Source organism: Solea solea, chromosome 21 (assembly GCF_958295425.1).
Source record: "Solea solea chromosome 21, fSolSol10.1, whole genome shotgun sequence".
Classification (NCBI taxonomy): Eukaryota; Metazoa; Chordata; class Actinopteri; order Pleuronectiformes; family Soleidae; genus Solea; species Solea solea.
In genome coordinates, this window is record NC_081154.1 from 19247545 (window position 1) to 19265887 (window position 18343).

At 43.2% G+C, this 18343-nt stretch overlaps 1 protein-coding gene across 19 annotated transcripts in view; it reads right to left on the reverse strand.

Annotated features, from left to right (window-relative positions):
• Positions 1 to 18343, reverse strand: part of ryr2a (ryanodine receptor 2a (cardiac)) — a 78796-nt gene that overhangs the window by 56960 nt on the left and 3493 nt on the right. For 14 of the 19 annotated variants that reach the window (XM_058620972.1, XM_058620955.1, XM_058620968.1 and 11 more), the window contains exons 2-13: positions 7298 to 7417; positions 7072 to 7176; positions 6232 to 6252; positions 3721 to 3795; positions 3517 to 3595; positions 2650 to 2762; positions 2195 to 2294; positions 1709 to 1805; positions 1052 to 1126; positions 813 to 969; positions 285 to 449; positions 69 to 190 (exon numbers count right to left, since the gene is read on the reverse strand). In XM_058620972.1, coding sequence (XP_058476955.1) covers positions 69 to 190; positions 285 to 449; positions 813 to 969; positions 1052 to 1126; positions 1709 to 1805; positions 2195 to 2294; positions 2650 to 2762; positions 3517 to 3595; positions 3721 to 3795; positions 6232 to 6252; positions 7072 to 7176; positions 7298 to 7417 — 1229 coding nt within the window. The remainder of the gene's footprint in view (positions 1 to 68; positions 191 to 284; positions 450 to 812; positions 970 to 1051; positions 1127 to 1708; positions 1806 to 2194; positions 2295 to 2649; positions 2763 to 3516; positions 3596 to 3720; positions 3796 to 6231; positions 6253 to 7071; positions 7177 to 7297; positions 7418 to 18343) is intronic. The other 5 variants (XM_058620974.1, XM_058620967.1, XM_058620964.1 and 2 more) reach the window with 1 other exon arrangement.

The window sequence follows — 18343 nt, forward strand, 5'->3', positions numbered from 1 at the left end:
ATGTTTAAAAGTGTTCTAACGCTGTGTGACAATGTCTTTTGCACTCTCAGGCCACCGTAGTCACTCACCTGATGAAGAGGTTGAACAGAAACACCGTGCTGCGAATGACTCTGGCCGTGCGACTCTCCTCGTGCTGCGAGCGCGACAGCGTCAGCCCGTCGTCCATGTGACCCTCGTGATGCATGATCGCCTGAAAAGCAGCAGCGGAGTTTATGTCCGAACACGATCGTCAAACATCACAACAAAAAAACATCAAAGATCGGAAACGTGTCCTGCCGCGCTACCTTCCTCTGGACTCCGCCCATGCGAGCACACTTGGCGTCGACCGTCTGGTACGTGAGCCACAGACACGTGTCCACGTGCTGGACGTAACACACCGAGTCGCCGTATTTGATGTCGGGGACGCCCATGCCGTCCACCTCCTTCTTCACGCCGGGGTCCAACTTTTCCTGGGTTAAAAAAAAAGAAGGAACTCAAAGACGTGAGTTTGTCTCCACCTGGTGGTCGTTTGTAGACACGACGTCACGCACATTTTCACGTAATGTTTTGCGCATAATTTTTGTCAAACAGATGGAAATTCAACACAAAAACGATCTCCAGTGTTAAAATGTTTTTTAAATCTTTCCATTTAACATTTTTTGCGAACAGTTGCATGAACGGATGATTCATTTACTTCAGTTCCGTCCCCATGGTGTTTTTAAACGTACAAGTAGCGCCACCTCGTGTAAATTCTGAAAAATTAGCATATTTTCTTTGTCTTTGTGTTTTTTCACCAAAACAACGGCATTTATGTCGTCACGGCAACGTCGTACCTTGGACGACCTGAAGCAGAAGGCCGTGGACTTGACGTCGGCTTTCTCCTTGTCCATCAGCAGCAGAGACTTGTCCTCGATGAGACTCAGGTACTTCCCCGTGGTCACGTGTCTCAGTCTGAACGGTTGACCCCAGCGGATGTGGCTCCCGCTCCACCTGGAGGTTTATGAGACACGCACCCCCTTCTGGTTAAACATAAAACAGCGTCATTGTCGTCCATGTTTGATGTTGCACTTACACGACCCGCAGTGTCTCCAGCCGCCACAGGGAGCGGGCGTGGCTAGAAACGGCTCCGCCCTCATAGTGAACCGTCCTGAGGGAACAAACATCAAAAAGTTTGGACTCTTTCCTCGAATATCTGTTCTTTTTCATGTATTACACGCTATTATTTCCACATTTGTCATTATTTCTATTATGTGCAAACATAAAACAAATACAGATCAACGGGGACAGTTCACATCTTTTAAAGTAAGCTAGCGTGAGGTATTAAGCAGTTACTTGAGGAAAAAACAAGATTTTAGCCACAACAGACTCCACGTCTTTATCAGGAAACAGTAAAACTCACGTTTGTAAACCACTCACTCTCCCACACCAAACCCAGAGAAAACCAGCGATTTTAGCTCGCGGGGACACAGGAGCTGATGGTCTACTGCTGCCTCGTGTGGTCACTTTGTGTCACTGAGTTAAGTCTAAATTAAATATTTTTAATGCCACATTCACAAAATAACTTTTGCATTTAAAAATCTTCATTCAGATTAAACGCAGTGACACAAAGTGACCACACGAGGCAGCAGTAGACCAGCAGCGACTGTGTCCCTGCGAGCTTAAATCACTATGGGAGAGTGAGTGGTTCATGTACTATTTTCATGTTTCTGTGACAGCGGCTAATGATCACCTCCTCTGCTCGTCTCCATGTTCTCCAGATGGAACGGTCAAACACTCGTCCATGTGGCCATGAAGGAGACGCAGGACGTCGCCACCTATGAGGAAACCTGCAGAGACAGACGTGGAGGAGGTAAGAGACAGATGAAGGGGTGAGGGGTGGACACATGATCTATAGACTCGAGAGAAAGTGTCACGTTTGTTCTCTTTTGTCACTAAAACATTCATGTGACACAATAAACCTCATTTCACAGGTTATTATTAGTAGTAGTTGGCAAAATTGACAAAATATGAAGCAACTCGTTGAAATACATTCACAAAAACCCTCTTTTTTATCATAATGTTGAACAAAATATGAAGTCAAATCTAGTTTGGGACAAAATGTGAATAATAAATAGGATTTTCAAAGAAAATGTACTATAAAATATCATTTACTGTGGCATTTTGAACAGCTTTGAGGTTTAAGGATTAACTGTTGTTTTTAAAGAAAAGTTTATACCTTGTGCGACTTCACTTCCAGAACAGATGGGGGCGACGCTCCACAGCGTCTGCTGGAACGCTGCGTCCACGTGGAGGCTGCTGTTGCCGTAGGAGAGATGCTGCGGGAACATGATTAACATGATTAACATGATTAACACGATAAAACACACGAGAGAATCTGATTATTTGATTAATATGAGATGAATATATGGGGGAAGTCACTGAGGTCGTTTGAGAAGCATTTAATCAGTAAAATCATTTATAAAACATTGTTTTAATGTTATAAAAACTGTAGTTTCTTGCACATTTCTTAGAATATTATGACATTGATTGACATTTTATTAGGATGCAATAATAATAATGATAAAAAAGACTGTGATATCTGTACAGGACACAAGAAAAAGAGATATTGAGCCATCTCTAGATCTCTCACACACACACACACACACACACACACACACAGCTGCGACTCACCAGGTATCTTTCAGAGGAGACACTGACCAGGATGAGATCATCTCCCACTCTGACCTTCTCTCCCTCTGAACGCTGCTTTGATGCTGGATGGATGGTCCACCAGCACGCCTCGCCTACACACACACACACACACAGACACACGCGCACACACACAAGCGCACACACACACGCACACACACACTCTCATAGCAACAGCATCGTCTCTGGTTCGTTCCTCTTCTTAAGAGGACGATGATTCAATGTGAGTCACAGAGTCTGACACAGTGTAGCCAATTTAGCCAGGTTAATATTAGTAACTAATAACTATTCAGTTTGACTTTGATTCATTTAGTGAAAAGATCATAACATCGATTTATAACGTTAAATTTGACTGTTTTTCACTCGCTCTCCCACACAAAACCCCATAGAGAAAATGAGTGATTTTAGCTGGCGGGGACACAGGAGCTGCTGGTCCACTGCTGCCTCGTGTGGTCACGTTGTGTGAGTTCATTCTAAATGAAATATGCAAATTCAAATGCCGAATTAACAAAATAAGACATTTGAAGTTAGTGATGGAGGCAGCAGTGGATCAACAACTCAAACTTCAGTTTCCTGTTGGAAAAGTCTGTCTCACAGTGAGATAAAGACGTGAACATGTTCTGAAGACATCGTAGACATCGTATATATATATATATATATACATACATATATATTATATATGTATATATATACATATATATGTATATATATATATACATATATATATATATATGTACATATATGTATATATATATATATATATATATATACATATATGTATATGTGTGGAGGATTCTGTTGAGTGGTTAGAGTATAAATGGACAGACAGAGTCAGACAGAGATCAGTACCTGTGGTGTCCTCCTGCAGTCCAACATCAAAAGCCAGTTTGTCTGTGGACGAGCGGGAGGTGGACAGACAGCAGAGGTACTGAACACAGACAGACAGACAGACAGACAATCGCACACGTCAGTGATCATTTTATTAGGAACACCACAAAAATACAGCATCACATCAGCTCAAGTAAAAAATACTGTGTGTGTGTGTGTACGAACCATTCCACTGTATGAGTGTCTCAGCAGGACAGCGTGTCCATACAGCAAGGTACGATGACCGCCACCCTGAGCCGTCTGAGAGAGAGAGAGAGGGAGGGAGAGAGGGAGAGGGAGAGAGCGAGAGAGAGGGGGAGGGAGAGAGAGAGAAGAGTTACAAATGAAAAGGAAAAACACACAAAGATTGAAACACAACAACAAAACAAACGTCATAAAAAACAGCAGAGACTGAAAATATTCAGAGACAGAAGAAGAGAGGAGGGGGTGGGGCCAGTGATGTCATTATGAATATATTAGTTTCTTAAAAGGTTCTTGATTCACAGAATCAATACATGAAAACTTCATCAGTGTGTTATTAAAAGCTGCTCTTTGGAAGATTTATAATCAATACATGGATCAATAACACAATAATACATAAGTGTAAGTATAACTCTACTTCCTGTTTTATTCTGAAATCACTGCAGACACTTCCTGTCACTTCATACTCGGTTTCCTCTTCACAACTCACCTGTTTCTGTTCACTTCCTGCCCCTGCTTTTATCTCCAGGAAACCACTTAAAACAATCTGTGCAGTTTACCTGTGTAGTCTTACTAGTGTAGTTTACCGGTGTAGTTTACCTGTGTAGTTACCTGCGTAGTTTACCGGCGTAGTTGTACAAGTGTAGTTTACCTGCGTTGTTTTACTAGTGTAGTTTACCTGTGTAGTTTTACTAGTGTAGTTTACCTGCGTAGTTTTACTAGTGTAGTTTTACTAGTGTAGTTTACCTGCGTAGTTTACCTGAGTAGTTTTACTAGTGTAGTTTACCTGCGTAGTTTTACCTGTGTAGTTTTACTAGTGTAGTTTTACCTGTGTAGTTTTACTAGTGTAGTTTACCTGCGTAGTTTTACTAGTGTAGTTTACCTGCGTAGTTTACCTGTGTAGTTTTACTAGTGTAGTTTACCTGCATAGTTTTACCTGTGTAGTTTTACTAGTGTAGTTTTACCTGTGTAGTTTTACTAGTGTAGTTTACCTGCGTAGTTTGACTAGTGTAGTTTACCTGCGTAGTTTTACTAGTGTAGTTTTACCTGTGTAGTTTTACTAGTGTAGTTTACCTGCTTAGTTTCACTAGTGTAGTTTTACATGTGTAGATTACCTGTGTAGTTTTACTAGTGTAGTTTACCTGCGTAGTTTTACTAGTGTAGTTTACCTGTGTAGTTTTACTAGTGTAGCTTACCTGTGTTGTTTTACCTGTGTATTTTACCTGTGTTGTTTTACTTGTGCAGTTTTACCTGTGTAGTTTAACTGTGTAATTTACCTGTGTAGTTTACCTGTGTAATTTACTGCATAGTTTTACTAGTGTAGTTTACCTGCGTAGTTTTACTAGTGTAGTTTACCTGTGTAATTTACCTGTGTAGTTTACCTGCGTAGTTTACCTGTGTAGTTTACCTGCGTAGTTCTACTAGTGTAGTTTAACTGTGTAATTTACCTGTGTAGTTTACCTGCGTAGTTCTACTAGTTTAGTTTTACCTGCGTAGTTTACCTGCGTAGTTTACCTGTGTAGTTTACCTGCGTAATTTATCTGTGTAATTTACCTGTGTAGTTTACCTGCGTAGTTCTACTAGTGTAGTTTAACTGTGTAATTTACCTGTGTAGTTTACCTGCGTAGTTCTACTAGTTTAGTTTTACCTGCGTAGTTTACCTGCGTAATTTATCTGTGTAATTTACCTGTGTAGTTTACCTGCGTAGTTATACTAGTTTAGTTTTACCTGTGTAGTTTACCTGCGTAGTTTACCTACGTAATTTATCTGTGTAATTTACCTGTGTAGTTAACCTGCGTAGTTTACCTGCATAGTTTACCTGCATAGTTTACCTGTGTAGTTCTACTAGTTTAGTTTTACCTGTGTAGTTTACCTGTGTAATTTACCTGCATAGTTTACCTGTCTAAATTACCTGTGTAGTTTACCTGTGCAGTTAATCGTTGTTTACTTTGTCTCTTTGCATGTTGTAGTTTTTCTTGTCTATGTTTACTTCCTGTTTCTCTCAGTCATCAGTTGTTGTGTTTGTGTCACAATGAGACTCAGTGAGGTCAGTGAACGCATCATCAGTGTTTTTACACTGAACACAACCACGCGTCCATTGCTGGACAGACACGCTGGAGCTCGACCAATCAGAGACGAGGACGCAGAGAAGCCACGGATCGCAGGAACCACTGAGTAAAACAAGAGGAAGTGATGTCATGTGTGGTGCGTTTCCTGTCTCCTGGGTTCTGTGTGAGCGGCTCCATGTTTGGCGATCTTCCTGTGATGATTTAAACCTGGTGACGCTCGCGTTGACCTCAGGGCGGAACAATGATGAGGACGCTTCTTAAAGCAGTAAACATGTATATTTATGTAGACGTGTGTGTGTGTGTGTGTGTGTGTGTGTGGGGCAGCTCTGCGTCTCCTCTAACTGCTACTGACACTGACTGTAAATGTCAACATGAGGACGAGAACAAAACGGTGACAAACACAGACGGCCAGTGGACGTGCACCTACCCAGATCTCCACATCTACATGCTGTGTGGACATGAGAGAGAGGAGGACAAAGTAAGTCACATTGTCATTTTTACAAATGACACATAAAAAAAGAAAGAAAAATAAACCCCCATGGCTCAGAGATGATAGATTTAACTTTCAACAATAGACTCAGCTGATAAAATCTACGTCAGATTAAGTCTACGACGTCTTAAGAACAAGTTTCACGTCTTTATCTCACTGTTCCACAGACTTTTCCTACAGGGAACGGAAGTTTGTAAACCACTCACTCTCCCACACCAAACCCCATAGAGAAAACCAGTGATTTTAGCTCGCGGGGACACAGGAGCTGCTGGTCCTCTGCTGCCTCGTGTGGTCACTTTGTGTCACTGAGTTAAGTCTAAATAATATATTTGAAATGCTGAATTCATTAAAATAAGACATTTGAAGTTAGTGATGGAGGCAGCAGTGGATCAACAACTCCTGTGTGCTGTGGTGTTAAAATCACTGATTTTCTCTATGGGGTTTGGTGTGGGAGAGTGAGTGGTTTACAAACTTCCGTTTCCTGTTGGAAAAGTCTGAGTAACAGTGAGATAAAGACGTGAAACATGTTCTTAAGACGTCGTAGACTTGAACTGCCGTAGCTTTTGTCAGGCGAGTCTTTTGTTAAGAGGCTAAAATCAGTTTTTGAGAGTAAATGGAGAAGAAGCATGTGAAGTTAGATGTTGTAACAACAGTCAGGAGATGTTCCTCAGTGTGTTCTGGATGTTTGTGGTGTCGATGTGGTGTGATGACATCAGAGGAAGTGAGGAACCATGTGACGTGTGTGTGTGTGTGTGTGTGTGCAGGCGACACACTCACCCCGTCAGCCTTCTCCTCAGTGTTGGCCAGCATCTCCTGAAGCGCTCGCACCGACAGCGACTGCTCCAGGACGAAGGTGCAGATGGAAAGATCTGGAGGCACATTCTGAAACAACGTGACACACACACACACACACACACACACACACACACACAGTTTTTAAACGGTTTCACACATTCGCCTCGTTACACACAGGAAGTCACTGCCTCCGTCAGCGCCTCGGTACCTTGGAGTTGGAGATGGACTCGAGGAAGCAGAGTCTGTTTCCGAAGCCTTCGGCAGCCAAACACAGTTTCTGTTGCTCCTTATGGATCGTTGCCGAGCACTGTAGCACCACCTCATCGTCCTACACACACACACACACCCACACACACATTATGCTAAGAGAGCTTCCTCGTCTTCTTCATCAAATCAGTAAAGGACAATTAAGAATCATTTCAGGTGAAATTAAGTGATATTTGAAGGGTTTTTTGAAGTGTGGTTGTCTGAGGTATTGACACAGTCAGAGCTGACTGCACTATGAGCGCCCCCTGCTGCTGAGAACCAGCATAAGAAAGGTAGGAATGTTCCCAAACAATGACAAGATCAGTTAATAAATGACTCATATAATAAAATCTAGTCTCAATTTAAGTCTACGATGTCTTAAGAACGGGGGGGGGGGGGCAACCTCACATGACCTGGGAGCCAATGAGCATCTAGTCTGGTCAAGCGGGGACTGACATAGAAATGGGCAATATAAGATATTGTAGGCCCCCGGGCCACCAGTTTGACACCCCTGCTGAAGAACATGTTTCACGTCTTTATCTCACTGTTACACAGACTTTCCCAACAGGAAACTTAAGTTTGTAAACCACTCACTCTCCCACACCAAACCCCACAGAGAAAATCAGTGATTTTAAAATCACACACACAGGAGTTGTTGTGTCACCTCTGGTGCTAGCTGCTAATGTTAGCATGCATCCCTAACAACTAATAATATAACTCAGCATTCATTTTTTTAATACCATATTAGCATATTAGCACATAAATCACCTACTTTGCAGCCTGAGACACTAAACTTCACTCTCAGAGAAAACAAAATGGCTCACTCTCCCACACCAAAGCCCATAGAGAAAATCAGCTGCTCTACTGCTGCCTCGTGTGGTCACTTTGTGTCACTGAGGTAAATCTGAAGGAAGGATTTCAAACGCCGAATTGACAAAATAAGACATTTGAACTTAGTGATGGAGGCAGCAGTGGATCCACAACTCCTGTGTGTGTGATGTTAAAATCCCTGATTTTCTCTGTGGGCTTTGGTGTGGGAGAGTGAGTTTGTTTCTCTTTGTGTCCCCGCTGTCAGCAGCCATGTTTTCACTCAGGGGAAACCTCTGTGTGTCACTACCTCATAAAACCACACTTCAGAAAACCCCGTACTGTCCCTTTAAAGTCGGACCTCACATCACATGACACAGTAAATACAATAACTCATAATTAATGACTGCTCCAACAAACTAATAAACCAAAGAGATTAGAGCAGAAAAGAGCTGAGCCACAGAGTTATTATTTACATTATCACACACACACACACACACACACACCAGACATTCTCTCCCTCTGTGTGTGTGTGTGTGTGTGTGTGCTGCAGTTTGAATTCCAGCCTTCTATGGAGAGAGGGAGGGAGAGAGAGAGAGAGAGAGAGACTAACAGAATCAATGGAAGAGAGTAGGACAGAGATGTTAATAAACATCTACACTTTCTCTGCAGTTCCTCTCACAACCACTAGAGGCAGACACAACAACAGCAGAGACGTCTCACCTATCTGTCCATCTGCTGAGAGTCACATGACGACAGACGCCTGTGTGACACCTCTGCTAACATCACATGTCATTTAGCAGACGCTTTTATCCAAAGCCACTTACAATGGAATTGAGTACAATCAGCCAGGGGTGGAGTCGAACTTGCGACTCCACCCCTTAAGACAGGGTACCGGTCTTAACCACTGAGCCACTCCACCCCACAGCTAGCTATTTTTTTTAAAGAGATAATAAAACAGATTCTGATATGAACACAGAAACACACAGACACACACAGACACACACACACACAGACACACACACACACACACACACACACACACACACACACGCTATCTGTCTTTGTCCTTAAAACCACATCTTAGCAGTCAAACAGCTTTTAGCTTTTTTTCTGCGAGGATCAGACAAAACAACCTCAGGTCCCCACACACACACACACACACACACACATACACACATGCACACATACACACACCAAACAGAGTCGTAAAATGAAAACACAGCATCTTACACAACAGCTTATTCAACAGCAGCAGAGGAAACATTAAATATGATGACCTGCCTGAAAACAGAGACACAAGAGACAGAGGACACACACAGAGACAGAGGACACACACAGAGACAGAGGACACACGAACAGAGACACAAGACAGAGAACACACACAGAGACAGAGGACACACAAACAGAGACACACACACAGAGACAGAGGACACATGAACAGAGACACAAAAGACAGACAACAAACAACGACGACAGAAGGGGACACAAGACACGGCGACACAAGATACAGGGACACAAACAGAGACAGAGGACACGAGACACAGACACACAAACAAGAGGACATACAAGACAGAGGACAACAAACAGGGGCCGAGAGGGACACAAGACACAGGGACACAAAGAGAGACAGAGGACATGAGAGACAAAATACAGAGGACAACAAACAACGACAGACAGGGGCCGAGGGGGACACAAGACACAGAGGAGACAAGACACAGGGGGGACACCAGAGACAGGGGGACACAAACAGAGACAAAGAAAAACAGAGTCAGAGGAGGACACAGGACACACATGAAGACAGAGACAGCAACACATCGACATGTGATCGATCAGAAACGCACACATAATCAATCACACAAACAGGTGTGTGTGTGTCTGTGTGTCAGTGTGTGTGTGTCTGTGTGTCAGTGTGTGTGTGAGAGACAGGGAGCTGCATTCAAGTATCCAGCTTTGTACAGCATCAGGGATTTTGGAAACGCACACACACACACACACACACACAGGCGCACGCGCACATGCACACACGCAGTGGGAGGAGGGTTTTTAAAGCTTGGCAGAGAGAGAGTGGGGGAGGGTGGGGGAGGGTGGGGGAGGGGCAGTGATGATGTAATGATGTGAGAGAAGCACAGGGAGAATCTTCACTGATCAAATATTGATCAGAAACTCAGTCACAGCGAAACATGACTCAGCACATTTCACAATCCATTCATTTCACCACGATGACGAGCGTTCATGAATAAAACGTCGTTATGTAAACGATTATCTTCAATAAAATAAGAAATAATTCATTTTCTTTAGAGTTGAACTCAGAGAACAAGGTTCTCAAAGACGGATGTTAGAAGAACCTGCTGCTGCAACGAGCTGTTCCACTCCAGACCACCAGGAGGCAGCAACACCACAACCAGACAAACACGACAGCACCTCAGAAAGATTCTGGGAAACATTCTGCGAAAGTTTCCTGTGATGACAGAGAGCAAAGTTCCTCCGTAAAAAGTACGAGAAAGACACCTCAGCTCACCACTGAGCCACGGGGGTGAGCTGAGGTGTCTATCAACTGGAAGGGTGTAGGTTCAATTCCTGGCTCTGCTCGTCTACATGTGTCCTTGAGCAAAGAAAACTGTAATGTAAAGCTCTATATAAATACAGACCATAATACCAACTCTTCTTCTTCTGATGTTATTTGTTAGTAACGAGTAACAAAGAGAGTATAAATAATAAAGCGAAAGTACAGATACGTGACACACACTCACCCGTAACCTGAATACAAAGAGTTTTCTGTTCTGGTTCAAACAGAAAAGTAGGATAAAGTTTATGTTTCTTTCTGACCCTGCGTCGCCGACATGTTCACACAGAGTATTATGGTCTGTGTGCAGCGTCTCATTCATCATGGCTGACTCCACCAGCACAACTATTTCTAGGAGACACACACACACACACACACACACACACACACACACACACACAGGTCAGTGCTGCAGTGCTGCTGCTGCTGCTGCTGCTGCTGCTTTTTCTTTTTTTAAGATAGTCTTCAGGTCCCTGAGGCCGAGCGTCGCCTCTGAAGACACAACCCAACTCTGCAAAGTCCAAACTTCATGTGAACTGACCCACATATGACTTTACTTGGATGTTAAACAGGTAACTCTCCCACACCAAACCTCATAGAGAAAAGCAGCGATTTTAGCTGGCGGGGGGGGGCGGGGACACTGCTGCCTCGTGTGGTCACTTTGTGTCACTGAGTTCAATCTGAACAAAAGACCTTTCCTGTCTCACAGTGAGATAAAGACGTGATAAAGATCATTTAAGACATCATAGATGTAAGCTGACATCGATTCTTAATAGATCAGTGGCTAAAATCTGTTTTTAACACACACACCAAACCCCATAGAGAAAATCAGTGATTTTAACATCACACACACAGGAGTTGTTGATCCACTGCTGCCTCCATCACTAAGTTCAAACGTCTTATTTTGTCAAAATCGGCTTTTAAAAATCTTCATTCAGATTTACTTCAGTGACACAAAGTGACCACACGAGGCAGCAGAGGACCAGCAGCTCCTGTGTCCCCGCAGCTAAAATCACTGATTTTCTCTATGGGGTTTGGTGTGGGAGAGTGAGTGTTTTTACAGTGATGTAAATTTTAAAGATAAACGGTCACAGCTGTGTTGTTGTCATCCTGATGATTCCACGATCATTATGGGATGAGTGTCATCGTAAAGACAGACACGGATCATAATCAAACATGTTTAAAAGCTCTTGTCTCCTCCTCTCCTTGTCTCCTCTCCTTGTCTCCTTCTCTCCTGTCCTCCTCTGCGCTGGAACATTCCGCTATGATCAATCAGATTACATAAGAGCACTGCAGTGAGAAGCAGCGAGGACGAGAGACGCACACAAGTGAGAGCTGCCTCTTCTGTGCAGACACACACACACACACACAGAGCATCAGGTGTGTGTGTGTGTGTGTGTGTGTGTCAACGTCAGGTTAAAAAAAACTGAAAACCAAGATTTGTTTTGCTTCACAGGAAAAAAACCTGAGCTAAAATATGAAAAAACCTGAAAATCAAACGTGTAAAATGTAAAAATGTGAACGATGTCGACACGACAACGAGTCACGATTTATCGCGAAAAAAAACCCCACACAATTCGTCAGTTTGAGTTAAAAATGTGATTTATGTAAAGAGCCACAAGGGGGAGCTGTTGTTGAGTTCAGGTTAATGCTGGAACTGTGACTCACAGCACGACCTCTGTTCATCTTTGAACCTGAGAAAGGTCAACTTCAAAGCACCTGACCTCCCACACACACACACACAGTGACACTGACACACGCACACACACAAACACATACAGTGACACTGACACTGACACACACACACAAACACACACAGTGACACTGACACTGACACACACACACAAACACACACAGTGACACTGACACTGATACACACACACACACAGTGACACTGACACACACACAGTTACACTGACACTGACACTGATACACACACACACACACAGTGACACTGACACTGACACACACACACAAACACACACAGTGGCACTGACACTGATACACACACACACAGTGACACTGACACTGACACACACACAGTTACACTGACACTGACACTGACACACACACAAACACACACAGTGACACTGACACTGACACACACACACAAACACACACAGTGACACTGACACTGATACACACACACACACACACACAGTGACACTGACACTGATACACACACACACAGTGACACTGACACTGACACACACACAGTTACACTGACACTGACACTGACACACACACGCAAACACACACAGTGACACTGACACTGACACACACACACAAACACACACAGTGACACTGACACTGATACACACACACACACACACAGTGACACTGACACTGATACACACACACACACACAGTGACACTGACACACACACACACAGTTACACTGACACTGACACACACACACACACACACAGTGACACTGACACTGACACACACACGCACACACACACACACACACACACACACACACACACACAGACCACTAAGTTGTGGTCATAAATTAATTTTTCCTCATCAATTATTTATCTCTGGTGAGTTTGAGTTTGTTGTTTAATAAAATCTGAGCAAGGAAGAGGAAGAGGAAGAGGAGGAGGAGGAGGAGGAGGAGGAGGAAGAACGAGGGCAACAATCACTGACACACACACACACACACACACGGTCTTGTACAGCATCCTTAGTGAGGACACTCAGACATAAAGCATTTCCTGATCTTAACCCTTAACCTCAACCCTGACCATGTGTCTGGCCTGTAGGTGGCGCTGTAACTCTGTGACTCTGTGACTCTGTGACTCTGTAACGCTGTGACTCTGTGACTCTGTGACACTGTGACACTGTGACTCTGTGACTCTGTGACTCTGTAACGCTGTGACTCTGTGACTCTGTGACTCTGTGACTCTGTGACTCTGTAACGCTGTGACTCTGTGACTCTGTGACTCTGTGACACTGTAACTCTGTGACTCTGTGACTCTGTGACTCTGTAACTCTCTGTGACTCTGTGACTCTGTCACTGTGACTCTGTGACTCTGTGACTCTGTCACTGTGACTCTGTGACTCTGTGACTCTGTGACTCTGTAACTCTGTGACACTGTGACTCTGTGACTCTGTGACTATGTGACTCTGTAACTCTGTGACTCTGTCACTGTGACTCTGTGACTCTGTGACTCTGTGACGCTGTGACTCTGTGACTCTGTAACTCTGTGACTCTGTGACTCTGTGACTCTGTGACTCTGTAACGCTGTGACTCTGTGACTCTGTAACGCTGTGACTCTGTGACTCTGTGACTCTGTGACACTGTGACTCTGTAACTCTGTGACTCTGTAACTCTGTGACTCTGTGACTCTGTAACTCTGTGACTCTGTAACTCTGTGACTCTGTGACTCTGTGACTCTGTGACTCTGTAACGCTGTGACTCTGTGACTCTGTGACTCTGTGACTCTGTAACTCTGTAACTCTGTGACTCTGTGACTCTGTAACTCTGTGACTCTGTGACTCTGTAACTCTCTGTAACTCTGTGACTCTGTGACTCTGTAACTCTGTGACTCTGTGACTCTGTAACTCTGTGACTCTGTGACTCTGTCACTGTGACTCTGTGACTCTGTAACTCTGTGACTCTGTGACTGTAACTCTGTGACTCTGTGACTCTGTGACTCTGCTACAGAAATACAGGAGAAACTGAGAAGACGACGATCACATGACAAAAAAGAAAGAAGAAAATCAGGACGAGTGAGGAAAAGAATTAAAGTTAACGTAAAGAGTTAAAGAAAAAAACACAAGAAGACACAGACAGAGGGACACAGAGGCACAGACAAGAGACAGAGAGAGACACAGAGACACAGAAACAGAGACACAGAAACAGACACACAGACAGAGACAGACACAGACACAGACACACACAGACACAGAAACAGAAACAGACACACAGAGACACAGACAGACACACAGAGACACAGACAGAGACAGAGACACACAGATAGATACACACACACAGACACAGAAACAGACACACAGAGACACAGAAACAGACACACAGACAGAGACACAGACAGACACACAGAAACAGACACACAGACAGAGACAGAGACACAGACACACCGAGACACAGACAGACACAGAGAAACAGACACACAGACAGAGACAGAGACAGACACAGAAACAGAAACAGAAACAGACACACAGAGACACAGACAGAGACAGAGACACACAGATAGATACACACACACAGACACAGAAACAGACACACAGAGACACAGAAACAGACACACCGAGACACAGACAGACACAGAGACACACAGATAGATACACACACACAGACACAGAAACAGACACACAGAGACACAGAAACAGACACACAGAGACACAGACAGACACACAGAGACACAGACAGAGACAGAGACACACAGATAGATACACACACACAGACACAGAAACAGACACACAGACACAGAAACAGACACACAGACAGAGACACAGAAACAGACACACAGACAGAGACACAGACAGACACACAGACAGAGACAGAGACACAGACACACAGAGACACAGACAGACACAGAGAAACAGACACAGAGAAATGAAATCTAACATGAAAACAAAATCTATTTTTGGATCCATTTTCCACAGTAAACTGTTTTTTTTTTTTTTTTTATCTCTCAGAACGACTTTTCTGTGTCCATCAAAAGACAAAATGAGACAAAAACACTTTGGACGATGATTCCCCTTAACTTGTTCTTGTGTAAACGTTTTCACCGGGAAAAACAAAACGTCAAAGTCTTCTCACAAAGTCAACGTCTGTTTCCACCTTTCCCTTAACTTTCACCTTAACTTTAACAAGTCTTCACCTTAAAATTTTTAAGGTGAATGACATTTTAAGTTACATCTGTTTTAAATAAAGTTTGTACTCGCGTGTGTGTGCTGTCGTTTACATCTGTTTTAAATAAAGTTTACACTTGTGTGTGTGTGCTGTCATTTACATCTTTTTTAAATAAAATGTACACATGTGTGCTGTCGTTTACATCTGTTTTAAATAAAGTTTACACTTGTGTGTGTGTGTGCTGTCGTTTACATCTGTTTTAAATAAAGTTTACACTACTGTGTGTGTGCTGTTGTTTACATCTGTTTTAAATAAAGTTTACACTAGTGTGTGTGTGCTGTCGTTTACATCTGTTATAAATAAAGTTTACACTAGTGTGTGTGTGCTGTTGTTTACATCTGTTTTCAATAAAATGTACACGTGTGCTGTCGTTTACATCTGTTTTAAATAAAGTTTACACTTGTGTGTGTGTGTGCTGTTGTTTACATCTGTTTTAAATAAAGTTTACACTCATGTTTAACAGCCTGAAAATATCTCTGTTTTATGATCCACGGAAAAAAGACGAGACCATGTGACATCAGAGGAAACGTCTGTCTCTCTGTCCCTCTGTCTGTCTCTCTGTCCTCAGGTCAAACATGGACTTTGACTTGTTTGTTGTAGTCTGGATTCTCAGGGGTCTCAAAACTGTTGTCTGCCACTAGGGGGCGGAGCCGCTCGAGTGAAAAATACTACTCATAGGAGCTTCAAATTGACAACAGAATTTCAAAATAAAGCCTCTGTGTTGACGTCGTCCTCTGCTTTAAAAGGTTTAAGTGAAGACAATAAAAAAACGTCACAGGACATTTTAACACTGCAGGTTTCTCTAAATATAGAATATATAATATAAAATATAACATCCCGTTACTTCACGACAAAGTCGCGAAAACAACAGGCACGCAAACGTGTGGACGACGAGTTAAGACAAGAGCGGTCATGTGACTGAGGACAGGAAGACAGGGCGAGAGTAACACACACACACGCACGCATGCATGCGCACACACGCACACAGGGTTGATAGATGGTCGGGGATTGTTCGTCTCTGAGAGAAAATAACATTTATAAAACGAGGAGGAAATCATTAAACTTTCATACGGTGTGTGTGTGTGAGTGTGTGTGAGTGTGTGTGAGAGTGTGTGTGTGTGTGTGAGTGTGTGAGAGTGTGTGAGTGCGTGTGATGTCTATGTTCAATTTTTTTTTGAAAGCCAAGAAGTGGGCTGAGTGCAGGGGGCGTGGCCTGGTGGCGCGAAAAAAGGGGGGGAAACGGGAGGAGTCTGGGACAATGAGCCTCACTCTGATTGGACAAGAGGGTGACGTGAAAGTCAATGGTCAAATCTCAATGCAGTAGCTGGTGTTTCACCAGAGGGGGCAGTAGATACGAGTTATATTACACTTATACACTGGTTTAGGACCAGTGGTCAGCAACTGGTGGCCCACGGTCCAAAACTGGCCCGCCAGCATTTTAATATCCGGCCCGCTAGATTAAATAAAATTAGCCTGTTAGCCTAACAGTCTCCAACTGTTCTGGAACAACATCGATCCATATTCACGTAAATCTTAAAATGTTGGGAAATCTTTTTTTGTGGGGACCCAAAAAAATCTCCCGTGACTCCCCTGTGGGTCCCCGTCCCAGTGTTTGGGAAGCACTGCTTTAAATAACCTTGTACATTTTACTGTGTGTGTGTTAATAAGAGTGTGTTGTGCTGTGTGGGACAGTCTCTGTGTCCTTACAAGGAGGACGCAGCGTCCCTGATGAATTTAGGACGAGGGTGAAGTGGCAGAATGAGGACGTGAAGACAAACAAAGAGACAAAGACACACAACAGAGTCACAGACTCACAGACTCACAATATCACAGACTCACAGTATCACAGACTCAGTATCACAGACTCACAGTATCACAGTATCACTGACTCACAGTATCACAGACTCACAGTATCATAGTATCACAGTATCACAGACTCACAGTATCATAGTATCACAGTACCACAGTATCACAGTATCACAGTATCACTGACTCACAGTATCACAGACTCACAGTATCAAGACTCACAGTATCACAGACTCACAATATCACAGACTCATTATCACAGACTCATTATCACAGACACACATTATCACAGACTCACAGTATCACAGACTCACAGTATCACAGACTCACAATATCACAGACTCAGTATCACAGACTCACAGACTCACAGTATCACAGACTCAAAGTATCACAGACTCACAGTATCACAGACTCACAGTATCACAGACTCAGTATCACAGACTCTCAGTATCACAGACTCACAGTATCACAGACTCACAATATCACAGACTCAGTATCACAGACTCACAGTATCACAGACTCAGTTTAACAGACTCACAGTATCACAGACTTACAGTATCACAGACTCAGTATCACAGACTCACAGTATCACAGACTCACAGTATCACAGACTCACAGTATCACACACTCACAGTATCACAGACTCAGTATCACAGACTCACAGGACGTAGTAGTTTTACGACAATTTCGTTTTTCGTTTTACTGCTAAATTATCACAAAGTATCAGTGTTAATATTTACATATTTCAGATTCCTAACCTCCACTCTTTCCAGTGTGCAATATCTGTATCGTCCCGATAATATCTATATCATGCCGATAATATATCTGTATCATGCCAACAATATCTATGTATTGCACCAATACTATCTATATTGTGTCGATAATATCTGTATCGTGCCGATAATATCTATATATATTGTGCCGATAATGTCTATATCATGCCA